At 44.8% G+C, this 27,155-nt stretch overlaps 1 protein-coding gene across 41 annotated transcripts in view; it reads left to right on the top strand.

Annotated features, from left to right (window-relative positions):
- The window catches only part of TCF7L2 (transcription factor 7 like 2), a 197,718-nt gene that overhangs the window by 67,126 nt on the left and 103,437 nt on the right, over positions 1-27,155 (top strand). For all 41 annotated transcript variants that reach the window (XM_067709372.1, XM_067709375.1, XM_067709374.1 and 38 more), the window contains one exon: positions 9,932-10,033. In XM_067709372.1, coding sequence (XP_067565473.1) covers positions 9,932-10,033 — 102 coding nt within the window. The remainder of the gene's footprint in view (positions 1-9,931; positions 10,034-27,155) is intronic.

Here is a 27,155-nt window from a genome sequence, read left to right as displayed (position 1 = left end):
GAACGAGCTGGGGCTGCCCTGCCTGGAGGTTGGGGACCAGGCGACCTGCTTGAGCAAGACGGGGGGACCAGGGCTCCTCCTCTCCTTTCTTCTAGTGGCTGCATGTCCACTAGGCATGGCTCAGAGACTTGGGTGCTTGCAGCAGGGCTGACATTTCTTGGAATTCACAGCCTTTCTTTGGGGAACTCAATCTTGAAGCTGCCTGAAGAGTGTGAGATGGCGAGTGGGGGGCGCTTTTGGTCGCGACAGGGGGACACCCTGTCTCTGAGGCTGGTTTCCTGCTGGCTTTCTGTGTAGGGGTGGTGGCTGCACACTTTCCCTTCCTGTGCATCTTCTCTGCCCTCTTCTGGGGGACACCCATTGCCCATTCCACTCAATTCTGGCCTGAAAATACCAAAACTCTACATTCTGGTTCAGAATCCCTAGTAACTGCATGGGTAAGTCACTTAATTTCTATCTGCCTCACTTTCTCCTCTTTTAAAATGGGTTTGGAGATTATGTGCATGGACCACTTAAAAAAGGATGTGACAATCAATTTAGAGGTTTGAAAGAGCCTTTGAGAAAGGAAGGTGGAATCTGCATATATGCTCAAGGGACTCTTCATTGATGCCGCCCCCGCACTGATCATTTATGCTAATGACTGATCATCAGAGTCACCTGGCAAGTTGGGACAAAGACAATACAGACCCCTGGGCCCCGTCCCAGATAGTTTGATTAAGCAGGTGTGCAGTGGGTCAGGAGAAAAGTCTCTCTCTAAACAAACCAGTGTGGTTTGGGAGCCTGGGACCATGTCACGGTCAGGAACTGAATCTTTTTTCACGATGTTTCTCTTATCTCTCTTGTGGTGGTCTGTGTACCACTCATTAGCTTACTGTCTTACTGGCTGGGTCCTAGATGACTTTTCTAGGCCTCAGAATATGTAGTCCACACTGGATACTGAGCATATGCTTTGTAAATGCTGCAGGAATTCATGTGTTAGAGCAGAGGGGGTTTTTGAGGTCATGTTCCCAATTTCCTACTATAGACTTAGGCCCAGAGTGGGGAAGAGGTTGCCCAGTGAAGAAGTGAAATCAAAGCGATTACCCAGCTAGCAGCAGAGCTGGGCCTGGAAAGTAGGTTTCCAGACCCTTTCTCCCAATGTGCTACTCCCAGGAGCACACAGTCAGTCATCATTTTCAGATTGACTTTATCTGGAGAGTGGAAGGAAGGCCTTGCCCCAGTCTAAGGGGCCCCATCCGGGTTCGAGAGGAAGGGCCAAGTGACAAACTTCACAGCTTGTGCTTCCATGAGCTGCTATCCCATAACCTTCCTGCAAAACCACTGACCTGGCGAATGCAAAAATATCTCAGGGACCTGGGTGTTGAATAGTTGGCCAGGTAAAGAAAACAGTGAGTCCCAAGTTTTGGTTATTGGATTTTGTTCGTTTCTTCGTTTGTTATTTGTTTGTGTTGCTTTGTTTCTCCCTTACTACCTTACTGTCCTCGGGAGCTCTGGTAGAAATAATTTTCTGGTGGCCTTGTGGAGGAAAATAGTTGAATGTTTGCCCAGTGACCTGTGGGGGGAGAAGAGAGATGGTAGATGATGGAAAAGGATCCCTTTGGGGACATTGTGAGGCGTTCCCTTAGCCATGCCCTTTGAGACACTGATCCCTGGTTAGAGTTCAGGTGAGGATGCCTCACAGTTAGTTGATAAGAAACCCAAGGAAGGTGGAGGGGAGTTGTAAATTACGTCAGGATGAAGTTGAAACATGCTGGTGACCTGGAGCCCTGTGCACCGTGGGGCTGCCAGCTGACCCGGGGACCTCAGGCGGGCTGGGGCTTCCGTGCTGGCCCTAGTGCCCTCCTTGTCAAATGTTGGTTGTACCTGCCTGACTGTTTACTTTGTAGGCTTGTTGTGGAAGTGATTATGAACTGTAAATACTCTCTGAATGTGAAGTGATACTATCAGGACCCTTTAGTTATTATGATTAAGAGCAAAAAGGTTAACTGTAAGGGTTTCATTTAAAAATCTTACAAACCTAGAGATGATCGCGCTAAGTGAAGTTAGTCAGACAGGGAAAGGCACATAGCACATGACATCACTTACATGTGGAATCTAAAAAAATGATACAAATGAACTTATTTACCAAACAGAAATAGACTCAGCCATAGAAAACAAACTTATGGTTATCCAAGGGGAAAGGAGGGCGAGGGATAAATTAGGAGTTTGGGATTAACAGATATGCATTACTATGTATAAAACAAACAGATAGCAAGGACCTACTATATGGCACAGGGAACTATATTCAATATCTTGTAATAATCTATAATGGAAAAGAATCTGAAAAAATATATATATACACACACACACACATAACAGAATCACTTTGCTATACATCAGAAACTAACACATTGTAAATCAACTATACTTCAATTAAAAAAAATCTTATAACAACCAACCCATAGAGAAAGAGGATAAAAAAGCTGTTAAATTGTTGTTTTGCACAGATGCCTTGGTTGCCCCTTCCCTCCCCGCCTCCTTGCCCTTTTCCCCGTATTCTTTTTATGTTGAGAAATGGGGTAGTGACTTTAAGGGGAACGTTTCAAAGTTCCTATTATGTTGGTTTCATTGAGGGAGGGGGAGAGAGAGCCTTCTGAGGTCTTTGGTTTTCTTTTCCTAGGTAACTAGAGTATATCCTCACTTATGCTAAATCCCAAGCAGCAGAAACCACATGTTCCTGAATTTTCTTCTTCTGTGCAGTCATGCTTCATAGGCAAATAATGCCTCTTTAAGCAGAACCTCTATCTTAGGTTCTCAGTGGATTTTCAAAAGCAGGAATTACTGAACTATGTTTTAACCTAGGACAAAGCAGCCTAATCTCCTATACCCTCTGCATCTGTAGGAAAATTGATCAAACGAGTTTTATAATTGTGGCCCCTGATGATCCTGCAGGATTCTGGAGCCTTCTGAAATGGTTTCACAGAGTTTCTGCTATTTGGTATATGTGATCACTGCTGACTTTTGGAAACCTGTATGTTTTAGAGTATTAAATTAATCACAGCTTCTTATATTTCAACCATGCTGGGTAAATTGGGGGTCCCTGATCTCCAGGGCATATTATTTATTGATAGAAGATGGGCTGGATTTTCCATCTTCCAGTTCTGAGAAATGAAAAAGGCTTAGAAAGTGACAGTAAGCCTGTTCTTTAGCAGACCTAAGTATGTAGATGTGTATTAGAGGTGAGCCCCATAGTACGAGCTCCTGAAGAAAGTGTGTATGTGCCGTCAGTGTTAATATTTGGCTTCCTGTTGTCTCACTTACTAAGTTTTCCTATTTTCCTCTTAGGATGAGGGGCTTCTGGTAGCCTTTTCTTTTGTCAAGTTCAGTGATGTGAACGTAAGCATGGTTTTACCCCTTCCAGAGTAAAGTTTTGTAGTAGAGTTGGCCTGGTCCATGATGAGCCTGCCGGGGGGAAGGTGGGAGCAAGTTACATTGCAAGGGAGGAAGGATGAATGCATTTGGACGTGATAGGCCGTGGCTGGCAGTACTCTCAGTGTGGGGTGTTTAGGCAGAGTATTTACTTTCCATTTTATAAGAAACACAGCTTGTACCGCTTTCTGGCACTAGTGAGTTAGGAAGCCCTTGTGGTCCAAATCTACCATGAGGATGGTTTCCAATTAATTTGAATTCTTGTAAAATGGATTTTCCTAGGAAAAAGCACCCCTACTGAGAAATAGCTTGGATTGAAGAGGATGTTTTGTAGGCGTTCTTGTGTTTAGGTAACGAATGCATATCAGGCTGGGAAGGGGAGCAAGGCCTTCAAAGTTTAAAAATCGGCCCTTTTCTGGGTGATAGGCTTTCCATGGGGCTGTTTTCCAGAAGAGACTGGTTTAATCTCCATTGAACAGTCTGTTCAGGCCCCACGGTGCCCCTTTTCCCACCCTGAACCCTGCATTTTGCCCAAGCCGGGGGCTAATGCCATCTGTTGGTGGCAAACAGGGTTGGCACAGTGTGGGCTTAATTCCAACGATGTGATGTGTGAAGGAGTTCTGCAAGAGAGGAGCTTCTGTGGGCTTCCCTTGTGGCGCAGTGGTTGAGAGTCCACCTGCCGATGCAGGGGACACGGGTTCGTGCCCCGGTCTGGGAAGATCCCACATGCCGCGGAGCAGCTGGGCCCGTGAGCCATGGCTGCTGAGCCTGCACGTCTGGAGCCTGTGCTCCGCAACGGGAGAGGCCACAACAGTGAGAGGCCCGCGTATGGCAAAAAAAAAAAAAAAAAAAAGAGAGGAGCTTCTGAACCTGCAAAGTTGATCCCAAAGCATCCAGGGCTCGTCACCCCTGACCTGCGGAATTTCTGCCCGATGCTCTTCTTTTTTTAAAATAAATTTATTTATTTTTATTTTTGGCTGCGTTGGGTCTTCACTGCTGCGTGCGGGCTTTCTCTAGTTGCGGCGAGCGGGGGCTACTCTGCCTTGTGGTGCACGGGCTTCTCATTGCAGTGGCTTCTTTTGTTGTGGAGCATGGGCTCTAGGCACGGACTTCAGTAGTTGTGGCACGCGGGCTTCAGTAGTTGTGGCTCGCGGGCTGTAGAGCGCAGGCTCAGTAGTTGTGGCGCATGGGCTTAGTTGCTCCACGGCATGTGGGATCTTCCCGGGCCAGGGCTCGAACCCGTGTCCTCCGCATTGGCAGGTGGATTTTTAACCATTGCACCACCAGGGAAGCCCCCTGTCTGATGCTCTTCTGTGGTGACTCCCTGACATGGGATGCGTTGCTAGTGTCTCCTGGGAAGTGGATGAGAACTTCTGGACATGCGAACCTTTTCCAGCCAGAATTGCTCAGGGATTTTCAAACTTCCATTTTGGAAGAAGGAATGGTTATTTCCGTTGAGACTGTGGTCCAGTGGTTAGACCTTGTGACTGGGAGTCACGGCCAGAGAGCTCAGATTCTTTTCCAAGCTTTTGCCCTCAAACTTGAGTCTGCCAATGACAATTCCATCCAAAAGGTTGCTTTTGGGCCAGTGAACATGCTTTTCTATATGATGGTGTGTGGCTGTCTGGATTTAAGACCCAGTGAAGGAATGGGTTCTGTCTGACATGATTCAGGTATCTACACATTCAGTCCCTAAGCCAGGGATGGCAAATTGTGGCTCACGGGTCAAAGCTGTCCCGCCTGCCACCAGTTTTTGTACAGCCTGTGAGCCGAGAACAGTTTTCATTATTATTATTATTTTTAAATAAATTTATTTATTTATTTGTGGCTGCACTGGGTCTTCACCGCTGCTCATGGGCCCCCTCCAGCCACGGCGAGCAGGGGCTACTCTTCATTGCAGTGCGCGGGCTTCTCACTGCGGTGGCTTCTCTTGTTGCAGAGCACGGGCTCTAGGCACGCAGGCTTCAGTAGTTGTGGCACGCAGCTCAGTAGTTGTGGCTCGCGGGCTCTAGAGCGCAGGCTCTAGAGCGCAGGCTCAGTAGTTGTGGCACACGGGCTTAGTTGCTCCGCGGCATGTGGGATCTTCCCGGACCAGGGTTTGAACCCACGTACCCCGCATTGGCAGGCAGACTCCCAACTACTGCGCCACCAGGGAAGCCCCTTCATTATTTTTAAATGGCTAAAAAAATCAGTCAAGGGCCGGGGGGGTTCCCTAGTGGCACAGTGGTTGAGAGTCCGCCTGCCGATGCAGGGGACATGGGTTCGTGCCCCGGTCCGGGAAGATCCCACATGCTGCGGAGCAACTAAGCCCGTGAGCCATGGCTGCTGAGCCTGCGCGTCCGGACGCAACGGGGAGGCCACAACAGTGAGAGGCCCGCGTGCCGCAAAAAAAAAAAATCAAGAGGGGAATACATATTTTCTGACCCAGGAAAATCATAGGACGTTCACATATCAGCATCTGTAAATAAAGTTTTTGGAACACAGCCATGATATAATGCATACGTGTATTGCCTGTGGTGGCTTCTGTGTTAGAACAGCAGAGTTGAGTAGTTGGGACAGAGATGGTGTGGGCTACAAAGCTTAAGATTATTTACTATCAGGCTCTTTACAGAAAAAGTTTGCCAACCCTGCTCCTAACAAATAAGGGGGTGGTCTCCATGTGCCCGTCCATCTATGGAAGGGAGTGAATGAAAGCAAGTACCGGGAAGCTGCCTTGGTGGTGTATCAAGGATGTGGGGTTTCCCGGCAACTTCATTAGCATCATCGTTGTTGTTCTTTGAGTTGTCCTGTGTGTTTAGATAATGCATTTGTACAAAGACCTCCCAGCAGCCCCTCCTCGCTATCCTTGTCACGGAAATGGGACTCATGGAGATGCGGATGCCTTTGGGGGAGCAGGTCCTGTCAGGCCCACTTGAGTACCTGCTGATCACCAGGAACATAGATCTTGGAGGGGGCTTCTGACTTGGAAGACCCTCCCCATTTGCCTTTCCTTTTCCTTTTTTATTGGGGAAGGTGGAGTAGGAGAAATTAGAGCTACATACCTTCTTTTTTGCTGACAATTCAACAGGCCTTTAAACCACCTTGATTCATTTCAGGCCATTGGTGGTGTATATATTGAAGACTTTGCCCACAGGTCCAAAGCTTAACTTAAGCTTCCTGAGATATGTCATAAAATATGACTGGGGCGGGGGGAACCCTAGTGGTCCTTCAGCAGAACATTATTATGAAACAAAGGATGAAATGCTTAAGCCAAGATGACCCTATTTACTTATTTATTTATTTTTACAAATGAAATTTGAGTAGACTCCATTTCAACAGTTTTCAATGCAGGAATTCCCACAGCCCCATTTGATTGCAGTTTGTTGAAAAGTTTAATGTTTTTGTAGGCAATTCATAATTTCCACGTTGAGCAGCCTAAAGGGAAGGGAGCCTGGAGCCCGGTGTTGCTTTTATAGTGGGATGGTGGGAACTTTTTTTTTCCCTTCCCCAAAAGGATATAAAACTGAAGTTGAACTGTTGGGAAAATGTGGCGTGGCGATCCAGCCCTTTCATTAATCCGAGATGCCCCTCCTTCAGGTCTTCCTTTAGGACCCAACAGAAGAGAATTTCCTGCTGCTAAACGTCTCCAGGAAGGAAAAGATTTTCCTCTGGGCTGTACTAGTACCTAATTTCCTTTTTCTTCCCTTTTTTAATTTATTTTCCCTATTAATAAGGACCAATTGTAGAAGATGAAGGAACCTGGGAAACCCATCACTTTTGCAGGAGGTTAATAACTTCCTTTAAAAAATCCTGGCCTGATACTTCTTTCCCCAAAAGGAACCTCGTCAGCTTGAGTGCCAACCAAGGCCCAAGGGACGGGCACAGATTTGCGGGGACCCAGCGGTTCTGTGGGATCGAGTTGCAGTGGGACAGAGAGGTTGAGGCTGTCACTGCAGGGTCGCTGCGAGTCGGCCGGGCGGGGGCCGTCTTCCCCACCATCTGGATTTGGTTAGCTCTCTCTGGGCAGCAGGGCCGAGTCTCATTTCCTCCAACCAGTAATGTTATATAGGCAGTGATCCTGGGCTGCCCTAACATAATTGAAAATTACGTGTATTGTAGGCCCGGAGTGCTGAAATGTAGGCTCATAAAAGTATGTGGTGCAGGTAGCCTGCGGAGATTGGCTGGGGCGCACAATGAAGCTTTTATGTAAAGTAGGAATTATAAGTCTCCGCATTAATATTGCATTATGGGTATGATCATTTTTGGGTGGGGTCCGCAGGGCAGGCCTGTCGCCTTCAACAAAGCCTGAATCTCCTCATTCTGGGGAGCTGGTATTTGGGGACAATCAAATCAGTTTTGCAGATGGCCAAAGACAAAAACTTGTCCATGAATCCAACCCTCACCACTGAGGGCAGAGGGAGGTGTAGGTGTGTGGCGACTCAGCTTGCCATGTTTCTTCACAGGTTTTCATGTGATGAAGAGGTGAGTGTTGGCGGGCGTCCATTTTGGTTGGCCTCAAGGAAATGACCCTATTGAGTGGTTTTGACCAATGAGGCCCATATGTTTATGTGGCGAGTGAGAATGGGAAGAAGTAAGGGTAGAGACAGGGCAGACTAGACTCCCATAGCCCGCTGGCTCGGGTTATAGGGCTGAGGGAGACCATGGAAACATTTACCTCAGTGTCTCTTAATTTGGGATGATGTTGCTTCCGGACAAATATTTGGAAATGGTTTGATTAAAAGGGTCACTGGGGGGTGCCTGCTGACATTTCCTGTCTGGGGTCCCAGAATCCTACAAGTCCCTTGGTGCCCCTCACCCATCCCCTTCACAGGACAACTCGTTCAGTTTAGAGGTGAGAAATTGGAAGGTCTTGTGGTGAGTTACCAGAACTCGTAACCAGGTTTCTTCACCACAGGAGGCTTCTAGGTAAAAGTTGTGGAGTGGCAGAAGTCGCTCCAACCCCGTCTAGATCTAGGTTGGGAAAACAACCATGCAGTTTGGCAGGCGGCTCGTGCGTCAGGTCTTCCAGCTTTAGGTATCACCAAGTTTGGTTTTAATTTGCCGGAACAGTCGTGTCTTGGAGGAACCCATGGAAAAAAGCTTGTGGATGGTTTTAGCTCTTCATTTCATTTGCGGGTGGAGCAAACCCTTCTTTCTTTCTGGACTGCCCTTTGCCGTCCTTTTTCTTTCTGTCTGAATCCTTCTGACTTGACACGACCTACTCTGTGCAGCCTTCCTCAGTCTCTTTTCTCAGAAATGCCACCTTCTCTCCAGACCCTCCCTGGGCACGTTCCCTGAGTCTGTCAGAGCTTCACCACATTCTGTCTTGACTTACCTGTGGTGAGTTGGCCCCCTCACGTGTGCCTAGGTTCTCTGAAGGAACAGATCTTTGTCTTTCCATGATGCTTCACAAGAAGGCTGTGCATGAGGCAAGCTTTAATCCATGTTCCTCAAGTAAGTTTTCTGTAGAATTAGTAATAAAACCAGCCGCTGGAAAGATCAAGATGGCGCCTTCATCAGTCGGCCTTTGGAGGTACAAAGGCTAGTGTTGATGTATCCTTGTTAAAATCTTAGCATCGTGTCTAAGTTTTGTTTGGTTGTGAAATGAAACTGTTGTAATGGCACCAACAAAAGTCAAAATCTGGGAGTTGCTTATACACGTGCTAAATATCTCTGTGACCGGACGGGCCGCCTTCCCTCAGATTCCCCAATCTGCGCGATGCACAGCTGGATCAATTGATTGTTCTCTGAAAGCTGAGGTATCATTTTGGACAGAAGTAGCTCTTGCTCTTGTGCCACGTGTTCATTTTCTACCTCGGAGAAGGGTAGAGAAGGACCCATTTGGCATATACCTTTATTTTTCTCTCTGTGGTAAACCTGCGTGTTAAGAATTTCTTTGGCCTTTTGAGACGCGTGTAGAAATTGCATCGTGCCCTGTCTGTGCCTCTCTTAACAATGAAATATTTTTGTTTTATAATCTTTGGGGTTGGATGAGGAATTCCATCCTCACCTTACTCAGGTAGCTTCTAGTAAAGGACAGCTGCACGTATATACTGAGCTTTCTTGAAAGTGAAGGATGATGGCATCTTAGAAATGAAGGTTGTTGAAAGAGCAGATTTGGAATTGGTCTCCCAGGGCACCTCTGGCTTGCGGCTCCATTTGCTTTATTCCTTCAGAAGAGATGTGTCCTGTCTCTTCTTCTCTCTCCCCCCTCCCCACTGCTCTTCTCCAAATGAGTAGTATTAATGGCATCATTTTATCTGAGGCCACCCTGTAGTTTGAATGTAAAGACAAAACTAATTGCTAATGATATTGATGTTCTGTGCTTGTACCTGTTGAACATGAACTCTGAGGAAGAACCTGTCGGTGTTGCATGATTTTTCTGTTGTCATTGATGTTGCTGTCACTTGCATGCTTTCAAGTTGTTTTGGTGTCGTTATCTGCACGCTTCTGTTTTGCAGTTTCTGATCCATGTGTCATGGTAGCTGTTTTGCATTTCTTTTCTAAATTCATTTTCCATGTTCTTTTTGTTTGCTCCCTCCAGTATCTTCAGATGAAATGGCCACTGCTTGATGTCCAGGCGGGGACCCTGCAGAGCAGACAAGCCCTCAAGGATGCCCGTTCTCCGTCGCCGGCGCACATCGTTGTAAGTGATCTTACAGAGGCATTTGCTTCCTTTATTGTGAGGAGGTTAAATGCTCTTTTGTTGATAACAGGCCTTGTTTATCAGTTTTTCTTTCTTTAAAAATAGTTTTTTGGGGCATATTCTTGGATATGGTTTATATCTAGAAGGTACTTGTTTTCTGCTATTGGACCTTGGTATCTAGCTGGAAATGTTCCCACCACCCTTTTCTCCTAGTATTGGGTTAGAATCTAGCTTTGTGGATTCCAGTTAATAGGGCACAATCACCATGGTGTGGGGAAGACTGGAAATGGTATTAAAGCAATTAAAAAAATATAATACCCCAAATCTTTCCTGAAAAAGTCATTTAGGGGAGGTGAGTTGCAGAGCAGAGAATTAGGCAACTCGAAAGGGAAAGCCTGGATTTGAGACTTTCCAGTCATACCCCCTGCACCTCCTCCCACCGGCCCAAGCAAAACACTCACCAATTTATCCTAATTATTGGAAAGGAACAATCTAGACTGACATCAGAAAATTTTCATCTGGGCTGATTGATTGTAAACGTGGAGTACAAATGAACTTGGAAAGGCTGAAATTTAACCTGTACATCCATGGCTTTGAAAGCGTGGGGGTTTCATACAGAAAACATTTGTTTGTACTGCTAAGAGACAACAACATGAAGTGTATGTCTACAGGTATTTTTAATGCACTTTCTTAGGATTTTGTAGGCTCTGAAAGTGGAACTTATAAATTAACCTCTTGAGAAGGTAGCTCACCCTTATTAGAATATTCTCTTCTATATATTTATATCATGAGTTGGACTTCCTACTTTTGAAGTAATTAATGGAAGACATTTTTATAATGAATCCGTGACAGGTAGAATTATGCAAAGCACAAAACAGTTCATGTGTTTTTCATTTAAGTATCACAAAATGTTATCCATTAATATATTTTGCCTCTATGTTACTTTTAATTTCTAAAAATGGCAAAATAATTTTAAGTTGAAAAATCTTAAGATACATTGTGTCAAGTTTCAGGCTAACTGCCTCCTTATTTTGTAGCTTGTGATAATTGAGTATATATTATTTAATGAATTTTGCCTCTGTTATATGAATATTAAATATATATGTATGTGTGTGTATATATCACAAAATAATTTATTTCCATAAAACCACTTTAAGTCATCATTTGTGAAAAGGTCTTACGAATTCTTGTATTATAAATGAGGCATGTAGAAAGAAGGTTGACATTTTCCGGAAGCTTCTTCCTTCCTTCAACCCCACAATAAAACAGATGCTCATAATTACACATGCTCTTATAATGCTGAGGTTTCAGGGCTGGAAAGTAACCTTAGATCAGCTAGGCCCTACCTGCTCTCAGAAAAGGAAACGGGTCCAGAGATGCCTTAAGTGAATTGCCCAATGTCACACGCTGAGTTAGCGGCCAGAAAACGGGAACTGGGCCCAGTTCTCTGCTCTCTTTTACTGTGTCCTCCTAAGGGAGTTGAAAGTAACTTTCTGTGGCTGGTTCTGTTTTGCTTACTCTAAATTGGCTCATTATTAGGGACAGTGTCATAGGCATAAAGAAGTTGTTGACTTGGGGTTCTCATGCAGGTTTCTCCCAGAAAAATGAATGCCATGTAAAAAAATATTTTAACAATACACAAAGATTGGTTTACAAGTCCTTGAGGGGACAATAAGGAAGCCGGTCTGTTTCACTTTTCCTGCCTCCCTGAATTTCCCAATGGGGGGTCTAGGTTTGAAATTTATTTTTCTGCTTTTGGAAATGCTGGGCAGGACTCGCCCACATGGGTTTTTTTTTTGTTTTTGTTTTTCTTTTTCTTGGTTTTGGAGGCACAGGGAAGGGACAATATCTTCAAAATCTCTTGGAGGCTTTTTCTCTCTGGAGTCTGGGGAGAAGATGCAATTCTTAGAAGTGGTTCCGAGTGGCCGCAGCCCCTCTTGGGTGTGGCCTGGAGGTGAGCCACCTCTAGGCTGGCAAGCGTTACCCCTCCCCCCCCAGGAATGGGGTTTGTCCATTTGGAGAGAGGTAGATGACTGCCGCCCCAACCAGCCCCCCCCCCACAATCCCATAAGGGCAGTTGCCGCAACTTAGGCCTTAAGCACTTTGTTTTCTCGTGTATAAATTACCGATCAGGGAGTTGGTGAAACATTTTTCCAGAGCCCATGTGGATTTTGGCAGGGGGCGTAGTGAAGGGACTTGGGTTCCCTTTTCCTCTGCTGTTGATGGGGAGACATGCTGACCATAGCAACCACTGTGGAGCCTACACCAACGTTCTGATGGAGACCCTTGTCCAAAGGAGCCACAGCAGGCAGCTGTAATCCCATCTTCTGTGCATTCTGCTCTGTTCCTGGGGACCTGGGGAGTGGCACTGCACAGAGGTTATGGGGTGGTGGTGGAGGGTGGACTCTGGGAGCTGGAGACGGAAGCCATGAACTTGGACAAAAAGGAAACTGAATTCGTGAAACACTTAACGCTTGTGGCAACTGAATGGTGTCTTTGGTTATATGAGTCAGCCCTGTAATTGTACATTTCTGCAGTCTCCACCTGACATGAGGGCTGAGGAGGGGGTGTGGAGGTGGGAAGGGAGTTGGAAGAGGGAGAATGGGAACATAGTCGGGGAAGAAAGTCTGGAGGTTGCTGACCTCGGGGTCACGTATAGTTTTGGGGGATTGAGGAGTTGTGTACCTTGGTAGTATAAATTTATGATACCTTTTCACTGGACGTAGGGCAACATGTCTGACCCAGACCAGCTTGGCAGGTACAGTGTATCTGTATTTATACGGGGGGCATTCTGGATTGTGGCAGATGTACCATTCGGGTCTCTGTGTAGCTCAACATTGGCCAGAAGACTCTGGTTCTCCTTCAGATTCTCTGATGAACGGCTAACTTTTCTTGAGACACTGGGCTCTTCCTCACTTTCTTTTTTTTTACTCTTTTGAATAAAATGTTGTCACATCACAGTGTTTCATCAGACCTGTTTCAAAATAATTGCCTGAGGATTGCTTCCTAGTTTCTCCGAAATTTTGATTTATTGTAATTTCTGGACCAGGCTGTTTCATAATTATTTCTAATGTTTTATTTTGAAACTAGAGAAGTGTCCAGTGTTTGTTACTAACCATTATAGAGACTATAGCTATCACAGGTTGCTAAGAAAATAACTTTCCCTGGTACCCACGGGGGTAGAATTTTCAGATGGAAATTTAAAGCATCTTGTTGGCATATTTTAATCTGATTGGATTTTTTTTCTCATGTGGTATGTGGGTTACCACATTGTAAAAAAATGGATGTGTAGATTAAATGTTCTTAACAAGTGGAGTTCAATCGATCAAATAATATTTATATTAAGAATCAAGCCCCACAAAGTTTAGTTCCTGTAACTGATACAGCATCTTGTTTACTGTAATCCAGTGCTTCCTAATCTGTGCTCAAAAGAGAGGAGAAATTATTCCCCAAGGATGATGATTTAAAGATTTTTTTGTTTTGCCAAAAAATAGGAATTTATACCACAGATTTGTCTGTCTCTCCCTCTTCTTGGATTTCCCTTTCCCCCCCGATTCCCCCAGAAATTCATGGACTTCTGAAGTCACAAGTGCCAGTATCCTCTCTTCTCTTCAGCCTCCCGAGTTTGTATTCTAATTCATAGAACTCGCTCATGTTTCTTTCTCTGGGTTTTTAAATTTATATTTTAAATTCTTTGCCTCTTTTTTTTTCCCCCTCTTCCAAAATGAGTGCCAGGCAGCTGAGCTGTGCTACGTGGTGGTGTCTGAGTCTTGTCTAACCCACCTCCAGGGCCCCTGTGAGGAGCCCCTCCCCGGACACCACCCCCAGTGTCTTTGCTATGCAAAGACTTTCATTTAACTTCCTTTGTACCCAGCAAAAAAAGATTCTGTACCAGAAATGGTGCTATTTTGGTATAGTATGTACCTTACAAAATGGCAAAAGGCTTCAGAAGTTCCTACCGTTGTGTCTTGGGGGTTTCCTCTCGAAGTTGGTGTGGAGTTTTACCTTGGGGTGGATTTCTAGCGGTTTGGGGTCTTGTGTGTTTTGTTGTGTAATGAACATGCGGGTGTGTGATGAGAAAGCTGTCTCAATCCCGAGGAGCAAAGCCCGCCAGACTGGAGCGTGTAACTCTCTTTTTTGGTTGGTGTTGTTGCTTAAATGCTGAAAGAGAGCGGGAAAGCTCTTACGAAATGTACGATGGTAGGACTTCAGACAGGGTGTCTGCTGTTTGAGTTGAGCGTTTTCAAGCTCAGAGGGCATGCTGAATCTTCCACTGTTGTTTCTGAAGAGTTTGGGGGCGGGGTGCAGGGGAGCTGACTTGCAGGTAATAACAAAAAAATTACTTTGAGAGCATCCTCTTGGGTATTAAGTACAAGCGGGTGTTTCGCTGTGTTATTTGACTTGGGTTGTATTCTGTCCTGTTCCGCCAGATGCTTGGTAGCAGGTAGTATGTGATAGGAGGCTCTGTCCTAGACGCTGAGGTCCAGCAAAACCATCGCAGCCCCTGTCTGTGTGGGAGGCTCTCTCTGTGCCAGGTGCCGTGAGGGGTACTGGGCCCGTGAGGGTGTATGATCAAGGAGATGGGATGTTCACTGAGAAGCTGCTGAGGATTACGGGCCAGGACTGTCCCCTGAGGAAATGACATTTAAAATGAGATTTGAAGGATCAATTGGAGTTGGCCAGGGGAAGCATCTTGTTGGCATATTTTAATCTGATTGGGTTTTTTTTCTCATGTGGTATACGGGTTACCACCTTGTAAAAAAATGAATGTGTAGATTAAATGTTCTTAACAAGTGGAGTTCAATCGAGTTCAAAGTTTAGTTCCTGTAACTGATACAGCATCTTGTTTATTATAATCCAGTGCTTCCTAATCTGTGCTCAAAAGAGAGTAGAAATTATTCCCCAAGGAATGATGGGAGGTGGGAGTACATTCCAGGCAGAAGGAAAAACATGTATGAAGGTCTTAAAGAGAAGAGAGCTTAGCTCTGATGGCTGCTGGTCATGGAAGCACAGGGACAGTAGCCTGGGTAGGGTATGCTGAGGACTTGGTGCTTGACCCTAACCACTGTGGGAAACCATCGGGGGGTTTGGGCTTGCGCTAAGCTGCTGGGAGTGGGGAAGGTGAAGTGGACACATTTGGAGGGACCATCAGTAGAACTGCTGATGGATTCGATGTTGTCAGTGAGGGAGGAAGAACTTAATTTTTAAATTTTTTTTGTTTATTCCAGCTCTATTGAGATATCACTGCCATATGACATTGTGTAAATTTAAGGTGTACAGCATGTTGATTTGATACACGTATATGTTATAAAATAACTACGGCCACGGCATAGCTAAAGCCCCGTCCCATTACATAATTACCATTTCTTTCTTGTGGTGAGAATATTAGAGATCTACTGTCTTAGCAGCTTTCAAGTATATGGTACAGTCTTGTTCATTATAATCCTCAGGCTGTACATTGGGTTCCCAGAACTGACTTCATTTCATAACTAGAAGTTTGTACTTTCTGACCAACGTCTCCCCGTTTCCCCCACCCCTGGGTCCCTGGTGGCCACCACTGGATTCTCTCTGTTTCTGTGAGTTCGGCTTTTCAAGATTCCACTTATAAGTGATACCATGCAGTATCTGTGTGACTTATCTCGCTTAGCATAATGCCTTCAGGGTCCGTCCATGTTGTCACAAACGGCAGAATCTCCTTTCTCATGGCTGAATGATATTCCACTCTCTACATGTAACACATTTTCTTTATCCACTTATCTGTTGATGGCCGCTTAGCTTGTTCCCACATCTTGGCTATTGTGAATAATGCTGCAAGGAACATGGGAGTGCAGATGTCTCTTTGAGATCCTGTTTCTGTTTCTTTTGTATATATACCCAGAAGTAGTTTTGCTGGATCATATGGTAGTTCCATTTTTAAGTTTTTTGAGGAGCCTCCATGCTGTTTTCCGTAACGGCCGCATCAGTTTACATTCCCACTAACAGTGCATGACCGTTTTTCTTCACGTCCTCATCAGCACTTGCTATCTCTTGTCGTTTGATGACAGCCATTCTGACAGCTGTGAGGTGATTAATTCTTTGTCGTTTTGATTTACGTTTCCCTGATGATTAGTGATGTTGAGCGTTTTTTTGTGTACCTATTGGTATAGTTCATGTACCTCCTTTGGAAAAATGTCTACTCAGTTCAAGAGATGTCTCTCTTTTTTTAATTGGAGTGCAGCTGAATGAGTTGTCTTTCTTTTGTTTTTGGCCGCACCTCACGGCTGGCAGGATCTCAGTTCCCAGACCAGGGATTGAACCCAGGCCACGGTAGTGAGAGCACCAAGTCGCAACCACTGGACTGCCAGGGAATTCCCTGAGTTGTCTTATTTAGAGAGATTAAGATTCTAGGTTTCCTGACCCCACAGAGCGGTGTGGCGATATGAAATGGGAACAATTCAAACTTAATTAACAATCCAAACTTAAGAGTTATGTCGATTATCTATTAGATTTCCATTTATTCAGAATGTATTTATGGAAGGGTGGAGAATTCTCCTTTTCCTTCCCCAAAATTTAGGTGAGTAGCTCTAGTTGGTCTTCCTCTTTTGGTCTTGTATTCACCGTTGATTCAGTCACTGGCCCACATTCATTGATCCTGCAGATATCTAGTGATCGCTTACCGTGTGGGGAGAAAAGTATTCTAGATGCAGGAAGTGGAGTCGGTGATGAATGATAGTACCAGTAATAACAAATAAGCCTGGGACGTTTCCTTTGTGCCAGGCATTCTGCTAGGTGCTTTTCAGATATTTAATTATCCCCACTTTACAGAGGAAGAACTCAGAACAGGGAGGTGAAGTATTTGCGCAGCTGTGGGAGTCCGGATATGAAGCAAGGCAGCCTACCCCAGAGCATGTCATCCTCTTAACCCCACCGACCCCAGAGGTGGCTGAGGAAGAGACAGGTAAATGGGGCACAATGACGTGTGCAGAGTGGAGCCCCCAGCCACAGCTGGACAGGGTGGGCTTGCCCGAGGAGACCAGCTCGCTTCACTGGAGAGTGGGATGTGAGGTCAGCTAGGGATTTGGTTTCTGGGTGTGATTACTGCAGAAGACTCCCTGACACGTTGTGGGAGTGGAGGGCAGATGCTCCGGGGGCAGGCGAACATCAGGTGATATGAGGGTGTGAACTGTGCCAACTTCCTAAAAGCCTTTCCCTGTTCATTTTCTGCAGTCCACTGCACATACACTTTCCTCTTGTGTGTTTTTTTTTTTTTTAAATCCATTTATCTGTGACTCAACCAGACTTTCTAGAATACTTAGGATGTGTTTCCTAACAGTGGCTGAGTCAGACCTTTTCCATTTCACAGAAAAAAACCACGATTAAGGGTGTATGTTTTGTGTAAGGATATAAAGCAAGCCTGTGAGCCCTGCCCATATATTAGTATTTTTATAAGGAGAGCTATGAGGAACTACCGTTGAGAACCAGGCAACCAAGTTATCTTTCTTCAGGGAAGACGTGGTAGATCGGATCAGGTGTGCTTTAAAGGGAGAGTGGAGTAAACCCCAGGATGGTCCATAACAGTCTATGGTTAAAAGTCCAAGCTTCCTGTCTCCTTCCAGAAAGTACTCTACGGCGAGGAGTTCTGAAGTTTTGAGGTTTGGGTTCATGGTGTGGCAGCTGACCACCATGGCAATGGAAATATCCTACCAGGAAGGATTGTGTAAGCTCAGTTGTATCCTCTTCAGATTAGAATCACAGAACGTTTCACAACCTTCAAATCACATGTCGTGTCACCCAGTGCTGTCCCTTCTGTTGTTTAATCACTGCTCAGAAGTCCTCTGTTGGCCATACTGTTTTTGAACATAGAGATGGGGCATCTGTCTACCTCCTGATGCAGACCATTTCCTTTGGTAGAACAGGGGTTCTTAAAGTTCTGTCTTCGTATTGCACTGAAATCTCTCTCCTTGAAATGCTCAGACTTGATTTGTGTTTTGCTGTTCAGTTCTGCTCAGGCTTCTTCCACTTACGCATCTTGAGAATAAGAAGGTATGTCTTGTGCATCCTTCCCTCATCACCAAGTTTCCTCTTCAAGATTATCCCCCATTGTGACTCACATCTTCAGTGACTGATCTTAAACTATTTAAGGATGGGAATTGCTCGTTGTTGATTGAAAAATCCTACCTCTAAAGTAGGTGACATTAATTATTAAGTGTAGCTTTCCTCATTCATCAAATTTATGTTCATTGTAGACACTTTGGAAAAGAGCCCCTAATCTTACCACTCAGAGATTATGTTAAGAATTGTTTGCTATATTTGGTATATTTCCTTCTAGACTTTTTCTGCTGAGTGTATTAATATTTATATTTGTTTTTAACATTCTTGAGCTCATGGTAGCGCTTAATGTTTTCAGCCTTGTATTTATTTAAAATAAAAATCGCTGTAGTGAATAAGCACTTCTCCATGTCATTAAAATTCTTAAGGATTTTTAATAAGCACATAATAGCCCATACTATGATCATACCCCAGTTTACTTAATCAGTGCCGTATTGTTGGGTCTTTAGGGTATCTCCTTTTGTTTCTGCTACTCTAAATAATCCTGCGAGGGACATCTTTGTGTGCTCCCTCCTCACCCCCACCCCCACCCTGTATTATTTCCTTACGATAGATTACTAGGAGGAAAGGTAAAAGAGAACAAAATTTTAAAACAGTTTCTTGATACATAACCACAAATATCTTCCCGATAGGCCTCAGTTTTTATAACTGTCAGCAGTGTGTGACAGTTAGCCTTACCATGATCAGAATGATTCTATTGTCTCTGGGGAATTAAACAAAAGAAAAAGTTCAGGCTTCCCTGGAAGGATATGCCCTTACTCCATGTTGCTCCAGAAAAGAGACCCAACCAGCCCGATCCAAGTCACCCTTCTTAAGGCCTTTCACCTTCGAAACAGGCAAACAAAAATGATTGCTTCTTACATGGTTATAGCAGGTTTGAAAGCCAGCTCCTGTTATCATGGTTGTACAGAATGATGTGTATTCATTTTAGATACAGCGTAACTCTTCAGATACATTTTATTAGCCCCCCTGAATATATGCAGCCCATTTAGGGCTATTCTTTGGAGGTCTTGGAGTATAGTTTTAGAACTCCAAAGAACTGTAGAGTTGTTTGACGTCTTAGTATCTCTTCTTTTAATAGCATGTTATTGGGCAAAGATCTTATTTATTTGATGCTGTGTATGAGCTTGTTAAGAATACGATCCTGGATTATGTTTCTGGGAAAACATACCTGCTTTTCAAAAACGCCATTTCTTGCTGTGTTTAAGATCAGTCCACACAGGGAGCGTGGGGAAGGCTGGCAGCTTCAGATCCGTTTCGACCATTTCCAAATGCTGTGCCTGTGCGCGGGCGCAAAAATCTCTGGCAGCTCTGGGCTAGCGTTTCCCGACATTTGTGTCACTGAGTGTTAATAAGGTTACTAGGAAAAGGGTTCCCTCCTGAAAGAGGTTTAGGGAAGCTCTGGGTTGTGTAGCGTCGGTTTCTTCAGGGCGGGCTCTTGACTCCTCTGGGTGCTTGGAAACTGCAGGAGGAGTCCCCAAGGCCTGCTTGACTAGAGAATTCTTCTTGGCATCTTCAGGGACAAGATCAGTGCATATTCTGCAAAGTTGCAGTACCTGCTCTGTTTACCCAGCGTGGGAGCTTGTTTTAAATGAACACGGATGTACTTCGAGCTCCACTCGTGGATTTGCCCACGTTTATCTTTCCAGGAAATAAAACAAAATTGTTCGCCTGGCAGCAGTGCTGCCCTGCTTGTCCTTTCTTGCCCGGCTGATTCACGCTAGGTATCAGGCTTGCTTCTCCAACCAGATTGTAAGTTTCTTGAAGCCAAGGAGCCCCGTGGTTTTATTTCTTGGCGGGTGGCTTGCTCTCCTCCTACTGGGGTGCTTTGTCAATTAAGCAGAAAACCAATTTCTGGTGAGAGACAGGAGTTGATTCTGTCTGGAACAAGTGTGACTTCATTGTTACCATAGAGAGTTCAGCATCGTCCTGAACAAGAGCTTGTCCACGTGTCTGCTTTCTAACTTGACCATCCACCGTTATACATTCCAGCTCACAGCGGAACCTGTATCGTCACCCCAGTAGCATTTATGTAAATGTGGTTCACACAGAAGCTCCAGAAGGTTGGGCTTGGAGGGTTTCTTTCTCTTTCCAATCTTGTTGAAACCGGCTGTTCTTAGGAATCCTGTTATAGGATGCCTGAGGTTTTTTTTTTAAGGGGTACCCAGTTGGGAAATCTAAGATTCGATGATTGGGAAATGGGTATTTTCAACAATGTAGGGTATGTGCAGTGATTTCCTGATTGGCTTGTTAATGGGTTGCAGGTCAGATTTTTATCTCTTTTAATTAATTAATAGAATTGAACACCTGGATTTCAGAATTGTCCCTTGGAGTATACTTGGGAAATAGGGAGAGAGAGAGAGAGGGACCGTAGAGGGGTCTGGATGGGAAAGTTCATAGTTATGTCCATTATGCATATAAGGATGTGAAAATCCCTTGGGTGAGCGGAGTTGCTCAGAATTCCATGGGCAGAAATAGCCATTTTCGGACAATTATCCAGATCTTTCCTCCAGCCTGTGCTCTCCCGAGTGCCTGCTTCAGCCTCCATTTGGATGCCAAATAGACATGGGAAAATTGGCTTGTTCAGAATCAAAGCTTTTATTTCCACCCTCTCCACCACCAAGCCTGTCCCTCCGGCTGTTCACTGTCACAGTAAAGATCATCAATATTCACCAGTTGCGTGGGCCCCAAATCTTGGAGTTCATCTTTTTTTTTTTTTTTTTCTTCGGTATGTGGGCCTCTCACTGTTGTGGCCTCTCCCGTTGCGGAGCACAAGCTCCGGACGCGCAGGCTCAGCGGCCATGGCTCACGGGCCCAGCCGCTCCGCGGCATGTGGGATCTTCCCGGACCCGGGCACGAACCCGTGTCCCCTGCATCGGCAGGCGGACTCTCAACCACTGCACCACCAGGGAGGTCCGGAGTTCATCTTTAACTCATCTTTTCCTCTCATGCCCCACATTCAATCCACCAGCCTGTCCTGTGGGCTCATAATTCATCCACATAGTATATCAGCTCTGCCTTCAAAATAGCTGTGGATTCAACCAATTTTTACCACCTCTGCCATCACCACTGAAGTCCAGGCTGCCGGCATCTCTCACTGGGGCGTTGCCAGAGCGCCTACCCCATTTTCCCCAGTTCGCACTTTTGTCATTTCCCATTTTCCTCCCTTGGTCCCTACACTTCATTCCTATATTTGAGATGGCCTTTTAAGTCTTTAAACAGACCATGTCACATACTTCTACTGAAAACCTGGAGGATAGATATTGTCCTTTGAAAGAGACACAGAGCAGCTATCAACAGGTACTTAGCTCTGTCACCTGATTGGAAAGTGGGACCTGGAGATTCTCTCAGAATGGAGAGCATACAGGTCGATTGGGCCCAGGACGGGCCGCACTGAGAGTGTCGTGTTGGCTGGAGGGAGGGTGAGCGAGCCCCCGTCCATCAGTCCTTTGCTGGTGCAGCAGGGTGTGGTCCATGTCTGGGCCACCTCCCACTGCATCACACCCGAGCCCTTCCCATGTCCGCATGTGTGCAGTCTCTGCAGCCATAGCCTGTCTGCAATGAGAAGCTCGTGAGGAACTCTGGCAGGCATGATGCAATCTGTTTTCCAGCCAGAGCCTGCGTAGCGAGTGGATCCGGGCCGTGGTTCAGTGCATCACCGAGACTGCCTAATAGACTTGAATGAAATGGGCTCACCATTTGCCAAAGTGCAGTAGGGCAAAGGCCTCCTGTTCTTCTTGCTGGAGGGCGCAAGCTGCCTGTTTCTCTCCCAAGAACATTGTCTGTGTTGCCCAGGTGTCGGGGTGAAGAAAGTAGCAAGTGTTTAAAAAGGCTGAAGAAGGAAGGCAGGCCTGCACCACCAGCCTTGGGACCGAACTGTCCCCGTGGCCCCCAGAGACCACGGGGGTGTGGGGTCCCCATTACTGAGACTTGTCTTTGGACCTGACGTCTGACCCTTCCCCTTTCTAATTCTCCTGCAGTTAGACCTGACTCAGGGATGCACATAAGATTCTGAGAGAAGTGTTTTTACCCAGCCCTTTCGGACTCAAGGGAGAAGCCAACATTGCTGGGTGGAGGGAGAACATAAAAATCTAAAAAAAAAAAAAAAAAAAAAAAAAGTCTCAGTAACAAGAAAGGGGAGCATGGCTGGGAGGAGGGGCTCCTGGGCAAACATTTAGGATGATTCAGCAAAAACTCGGGAGAAAATAGTTTTTTGGGAAGAGGTATCTAGCCCCCCTTCCCCCAAATCCCATAAATGAAGGAACGTCTGAAGCCAAAATTGTACTGATCAAGGCAACAAGACATTGTCAAAGATGGAAGAAGCGTGTTTGACCGGGAGAAACCGTTTCCATGGTTACAATACAGCCAAACATCTCTCCTCCATTCTTCCTCAAACCCCTTCCCATCCCATTTCCACAAAGTGCTTGATTGGCATAGTCTTTATTATGCTTTCCTCTTAAATTATCAGGTTGTTTTCAGGAATCAAGAATAACATCTATGTACTGACCTTCCAGTATATGAAACCAAATGTTAACAACGGAGCAGAGTCCACATTTATTTCTACGCCAGTTTTGTGGTGTGTGTGTGTGTGTGTGTGTGTGTGTGTGTGTGTGTGTGTGTGTGTGTGTGTTTTGCTGCTGCTGACAGCATCCTCACCCCCTAAATATAGAGAACTACCTTTTCCCTATTCTGGTTGGTCCAGGTAGACATGTGATTGGGCAAGGGGCAGGCATGTAATTTAAGCAAAGATACTTAGGAGCCTTCACTAGGCAGAGAGGGTCTAACTCTGTGGCTCTTTGCAGCTCCCTCCAGACACACACACACACACACACACACACACACGCACGCACGCACACACACACAGAATGGAGGGTGCTCGTTTGCAGTCGGGGAGTGTCTATATGATACCATTTAATTCTGTGTATTCAGCTCCAGTCCTGTACTATCCAAGGAAGCCAAAGAGTCTGAGATGGTTTTCTGTCACTTACGACCAAAGGAGTTCTAGCCAATCATTTTCCAAGCCTTAGGCTTATAAGAAATGTTTCCTGTTTCAGTTTTTTCAAACATACTGGAGCGTGAACTGATTTTTCTGCTACTATGTAAATGGGGACCCCCGTGAAGGAAACACACTTGCCTTCTTTAAGACTGGGTTGATTCGTGCTGATCTGAGGGAGACATACCATATACAATTTCTCCCACCAACAATTTCTAGAGAGAGACTTGTGTGAAAAAAAAAGGCAAAAAAAAAAAGGCAGTTTCCACGGTTTGCTCCCGTGGTCATGGGGAATTTTGAAAATGAACTTGAGGCATTTTCATGAAATTCCTGATTTCATATTTTTAGTTTCACAGAGTTTTCTCTTCTGGCTTCTACTTAACATAGTCATCTTTGCCCTAAAGTGCTCTTATTTCTGTTATTTGGGATAATTAAGGAACACCCAGTTAATGAATAGTACTAATAAGCATGGCCCTTTTTGTTGAGAAATGTGATCTTAACCCACATAAATAAGGAGGTACCAGTGGTCTCCTCTACGTATTAACACTCACTCATATTATTTTAGAAGCACTGCTTTCTTATCATGGATAATTACCGGCAAACTGAGCATACAGGTGTTTATTTCTGCTTGATATATTGATTATTACAACTTTACTATTTGATGAAGGTTCTATCCATTTTCCTATAAAACACACACGCACCAGGGGAGGATCCTGCAACTCCAAAACACCAAAAAACTGTTGCAGGGGCTGTGAGCAGAGTGCAGTGTATGTACCTAGACTGAGGCTAGGTAGTGCCTGTTTGGAGCATTGTGTTGAGAGAGATTCTGAGGCCTTATATTCATGGCTCCAAGGGAAAGGAGGCACTGATGGATTAATATCTGGGTGAAGAAAGATGGAGTGAGGGACGTCGGTGTCACAAATGTCATTTCTGCTTTGGGGGGAAAGTGTCAGAAATTGAGCCTTCTACTGGGTCTATCAGAGCCCATTCAAATGTCCATTATGATGGACACTCTTATGACTCACCATTTAAAAATTTTTTCCAAACGAAGCGATGGGAAAGAGCAACATTTTTTTATCTGAACCAGGGATGAGAAAATGAGCCTCAGCTTTGGAGCTGGCCTGTGGCTCAGCCGCCTTGATTTATTTTACTTAGTTCCTCCCACGGCCAGGAGCTCTCCTTGCCCTCCAGGACCAATAGGTCTTGCAGGACATGATGTGGACCACGTGTGATGTGCAGATTCAGCCCACTTTTTGTGCATCACACCTGCAAGTGTTGGCAGCGTACACAGATTTCTGACAGTTACTAAAATATGGACTTCAGGGATGAAGCCCACATTTCTTCTTTTTTCCCACCCTACAATTAAAAGTTGCCCTATTAAAAAAATCAAGATGTGTGTAAAGACGGTGATAACTTTAATGCTATCTAAACTTTTATTTTAGAAGGGAGGCCTTTTTTTTTTTTTTTAAATGAACCAACTCGTCGTTTATTTAGTTTGTTTTTGGTACCTACCTGTGATAACTTTTATCCCGATTTATTCTTTGCTCTATGAGTCCAGGCCTGATGTGAGTCGCAAGCACAGTTCTCTTGCCAACAATCCCGTGGTTAAGCTTTAGAACATGATTTGAAAAGTATAAGCCGCTGAGAGGCAATAAAGACATATGCTGAGCCAGTGCGTGTTTGGACATCTGTGTGGAATAAGTGAGTGGGCAGAGAGGGCGTGTGTCAAGGAGAGGGAGGGCGGGCCATTGGCGTGGGGAAGTGGCCGGGGGTTCCAGCAGTGGCCAGCGCCACATCCAGAGGCCAGCAGGGGTGGCTTTGGCCAGATGTTCCGGTGTCTGGATGCCTGTGTGAATTTCCTCCCAAGTTTTCAGTTGGCAACGTGGGATCGATCTGCTGGATCTGGAGCCAAGGGTGGGGATTGTCCGGATCCTGTTAGGTGCAGGGCTGTGATACCAGAGGTCAGAACCGAAGCCAAGGGAAGGGGCTTGGGGAACTTTTCCTCAAGCACTGTCCTGGGGCCTCACTTCCAACAGAATTGCACATGATAGACCAGAGACTTGTTCTCTTTCGTGCTCACTCTCCTGTTCCTGATTTTTGTTTAAATCTCACAGTTGATCATGGATTGGCATGTTGAAAGGGAACTGGGGGGTTCTCTTGGTCTAAAGGCCTCATGGTGATAATTAAGAAATGGGTGCATTGAGAAATGGAGAGATGTACTTAAGATCATGGTAACGCTGGAGGTTTATTGAGCACTTACTAGGTCCAGTAACTTTATTTTTCCAGTAATTTACTACTTTTACTAATTTCCGTTCTAAGTAATTTGTATGATTGTCATGTTGAATTGGCATAACACCCTATGAGCTAACAATTGTTATGATCCCATTTTATAGATGAGGAAACTGAGACTCATGGAGGGTGGGGTGGTGATCTGCCCAGGGTCACACAGATGGTGAGTGGCCAGCTGGAATTTGGATGCGGGGAGTCTTGACTCCAGCACTGGGGCTCTCACTTATAGGTGTTACTTTTGCTTCCGTAGGGAGGAAGCACATAGCCAGGCCGGTGCTGACCTGGCCGCTTCAGGAAACTTGGAGGCATGTTGTGCCTTTGAGATGCTGTTTATTCCTGTTGGGGAAACAAGGCTTTGTGGGTTTTTAGGAGGACAAGTTATGAACTCGTGGCAAAAGAAAGGAGCCAACAAAAGGAGAGTTGCATCAAGTTGAGCCCTCCATTCATTCAAATTATACCTCCCTTCATGCAGTACAGGTGTGTGTCTGCAAACTTGTGGGTGAATTATCAGATCTATTTGGTATGTTACATGGGATGGAAGGCTTTAGTGAGTATTTTTCTCAGGTTATCAACCATTCACTCTTTCATGGTGTAAAAGGATAATATAACAAATACAGTCATGTACCTGCCACCTACGGTAACAATTATTAATCTTCTCTCTTGTGTTTTAAAAGAACCAAAGCAAATCTGTGTTCCCCTCCCTAGTCCATAATCTTCCCTCCAGATACGTAACTACGATTGTTATAATTTGGTGTCTTCCCAGTCCAGGTTTTTACAGTTTTGTGCACATACATATGTGGATTAAAATGTATTACAATTAATGTTAGTGGTTTTTAAATTTTAGGTAAGTGGTTTCATATTTCATAGTATTCTCTAGCTTGATTCTCTTATTCAGCATTGTGTATGAATTTTACCCTTGTTGTACATTTAAATCTAATTCACCCATTTTAATTGCTATGTACTATTCCTTTGTATGGACATACCACCGTTTTCCCATTTCTGTATCGATAGTTATTTGGATTGCATACAAGTTTTTAAGATTACAAATTATGCTGCAGTAACCGTTCTTGGGTAGGTAGGTGTATGTTGGCACGTGTATGAGTGTTTCTCTGAGGTTCATACCGTATAGAATCATTGGTAGGACATAAGATGCTAATATTCAGTTGTAGTTCACATGATATCAGTCATCACACTCTGTGCAATGATTGGATCAATTAGTACTTGCATCATGAGTATGAAGTATAAACACTTTCTTTCCCTACATCTCACCAACACTTGTCAGACTTACAATTTTTGCCCAATCTGATTAGCGTGCAGTGACATCTTATCGTGTTTTCATTTGCATTTCTTTGACTCCTGAGGTTGACAATCTTGTCATTGTTTATTTTCTCCTCTGTGGCTTGCCTGGTTTACTCCTCTGCTCATTATAAAGAATCAGATAGTTTTTCCTTATTGATTTATAAGATCTCTTTATTATAAGTTGGAGATTTGTGTTGGAAATATAGTCAGCGCTTCATATCCATGGGGTCTGCATCTGTGAATTCAGCCAACTATGGATTGAAAATACTTGGGGGGAAGAAATCCAGAAAGTTCCAAAAAGCAAAACTTAAATTTACTGGTGCCAGCAGCTATTTACATAGCATCTACTTTGTATTAGGTGGTATAAATAATCTAGAGATGATTTAAAGTATAGGGAGGATGTGTGTAGGTTACATGCAAATACTGCACCATTTCGCATAAGGGATTTGAGCA

The sequence above is a fragment of the Pseudorca crassidens genome, chromosome 16, assembly GCF_039906515.1.
Source record: "Pseudorca crassidens isolate mPseCra1 chromosome 16, mPseCra1.hap1, whole genome shotgun sequence".
NCBI lineage: Eukaryota > Metazoa > Chordata > Mammalia > Artiodactyla > Delphinidae > Pseudorca > Pseudorca crassidens.
The sequence above is the reverse complement of the archived record's forward strand: the minus strand, read 5'-3'. Positions and strand labels throughout refer to the sequence as shown.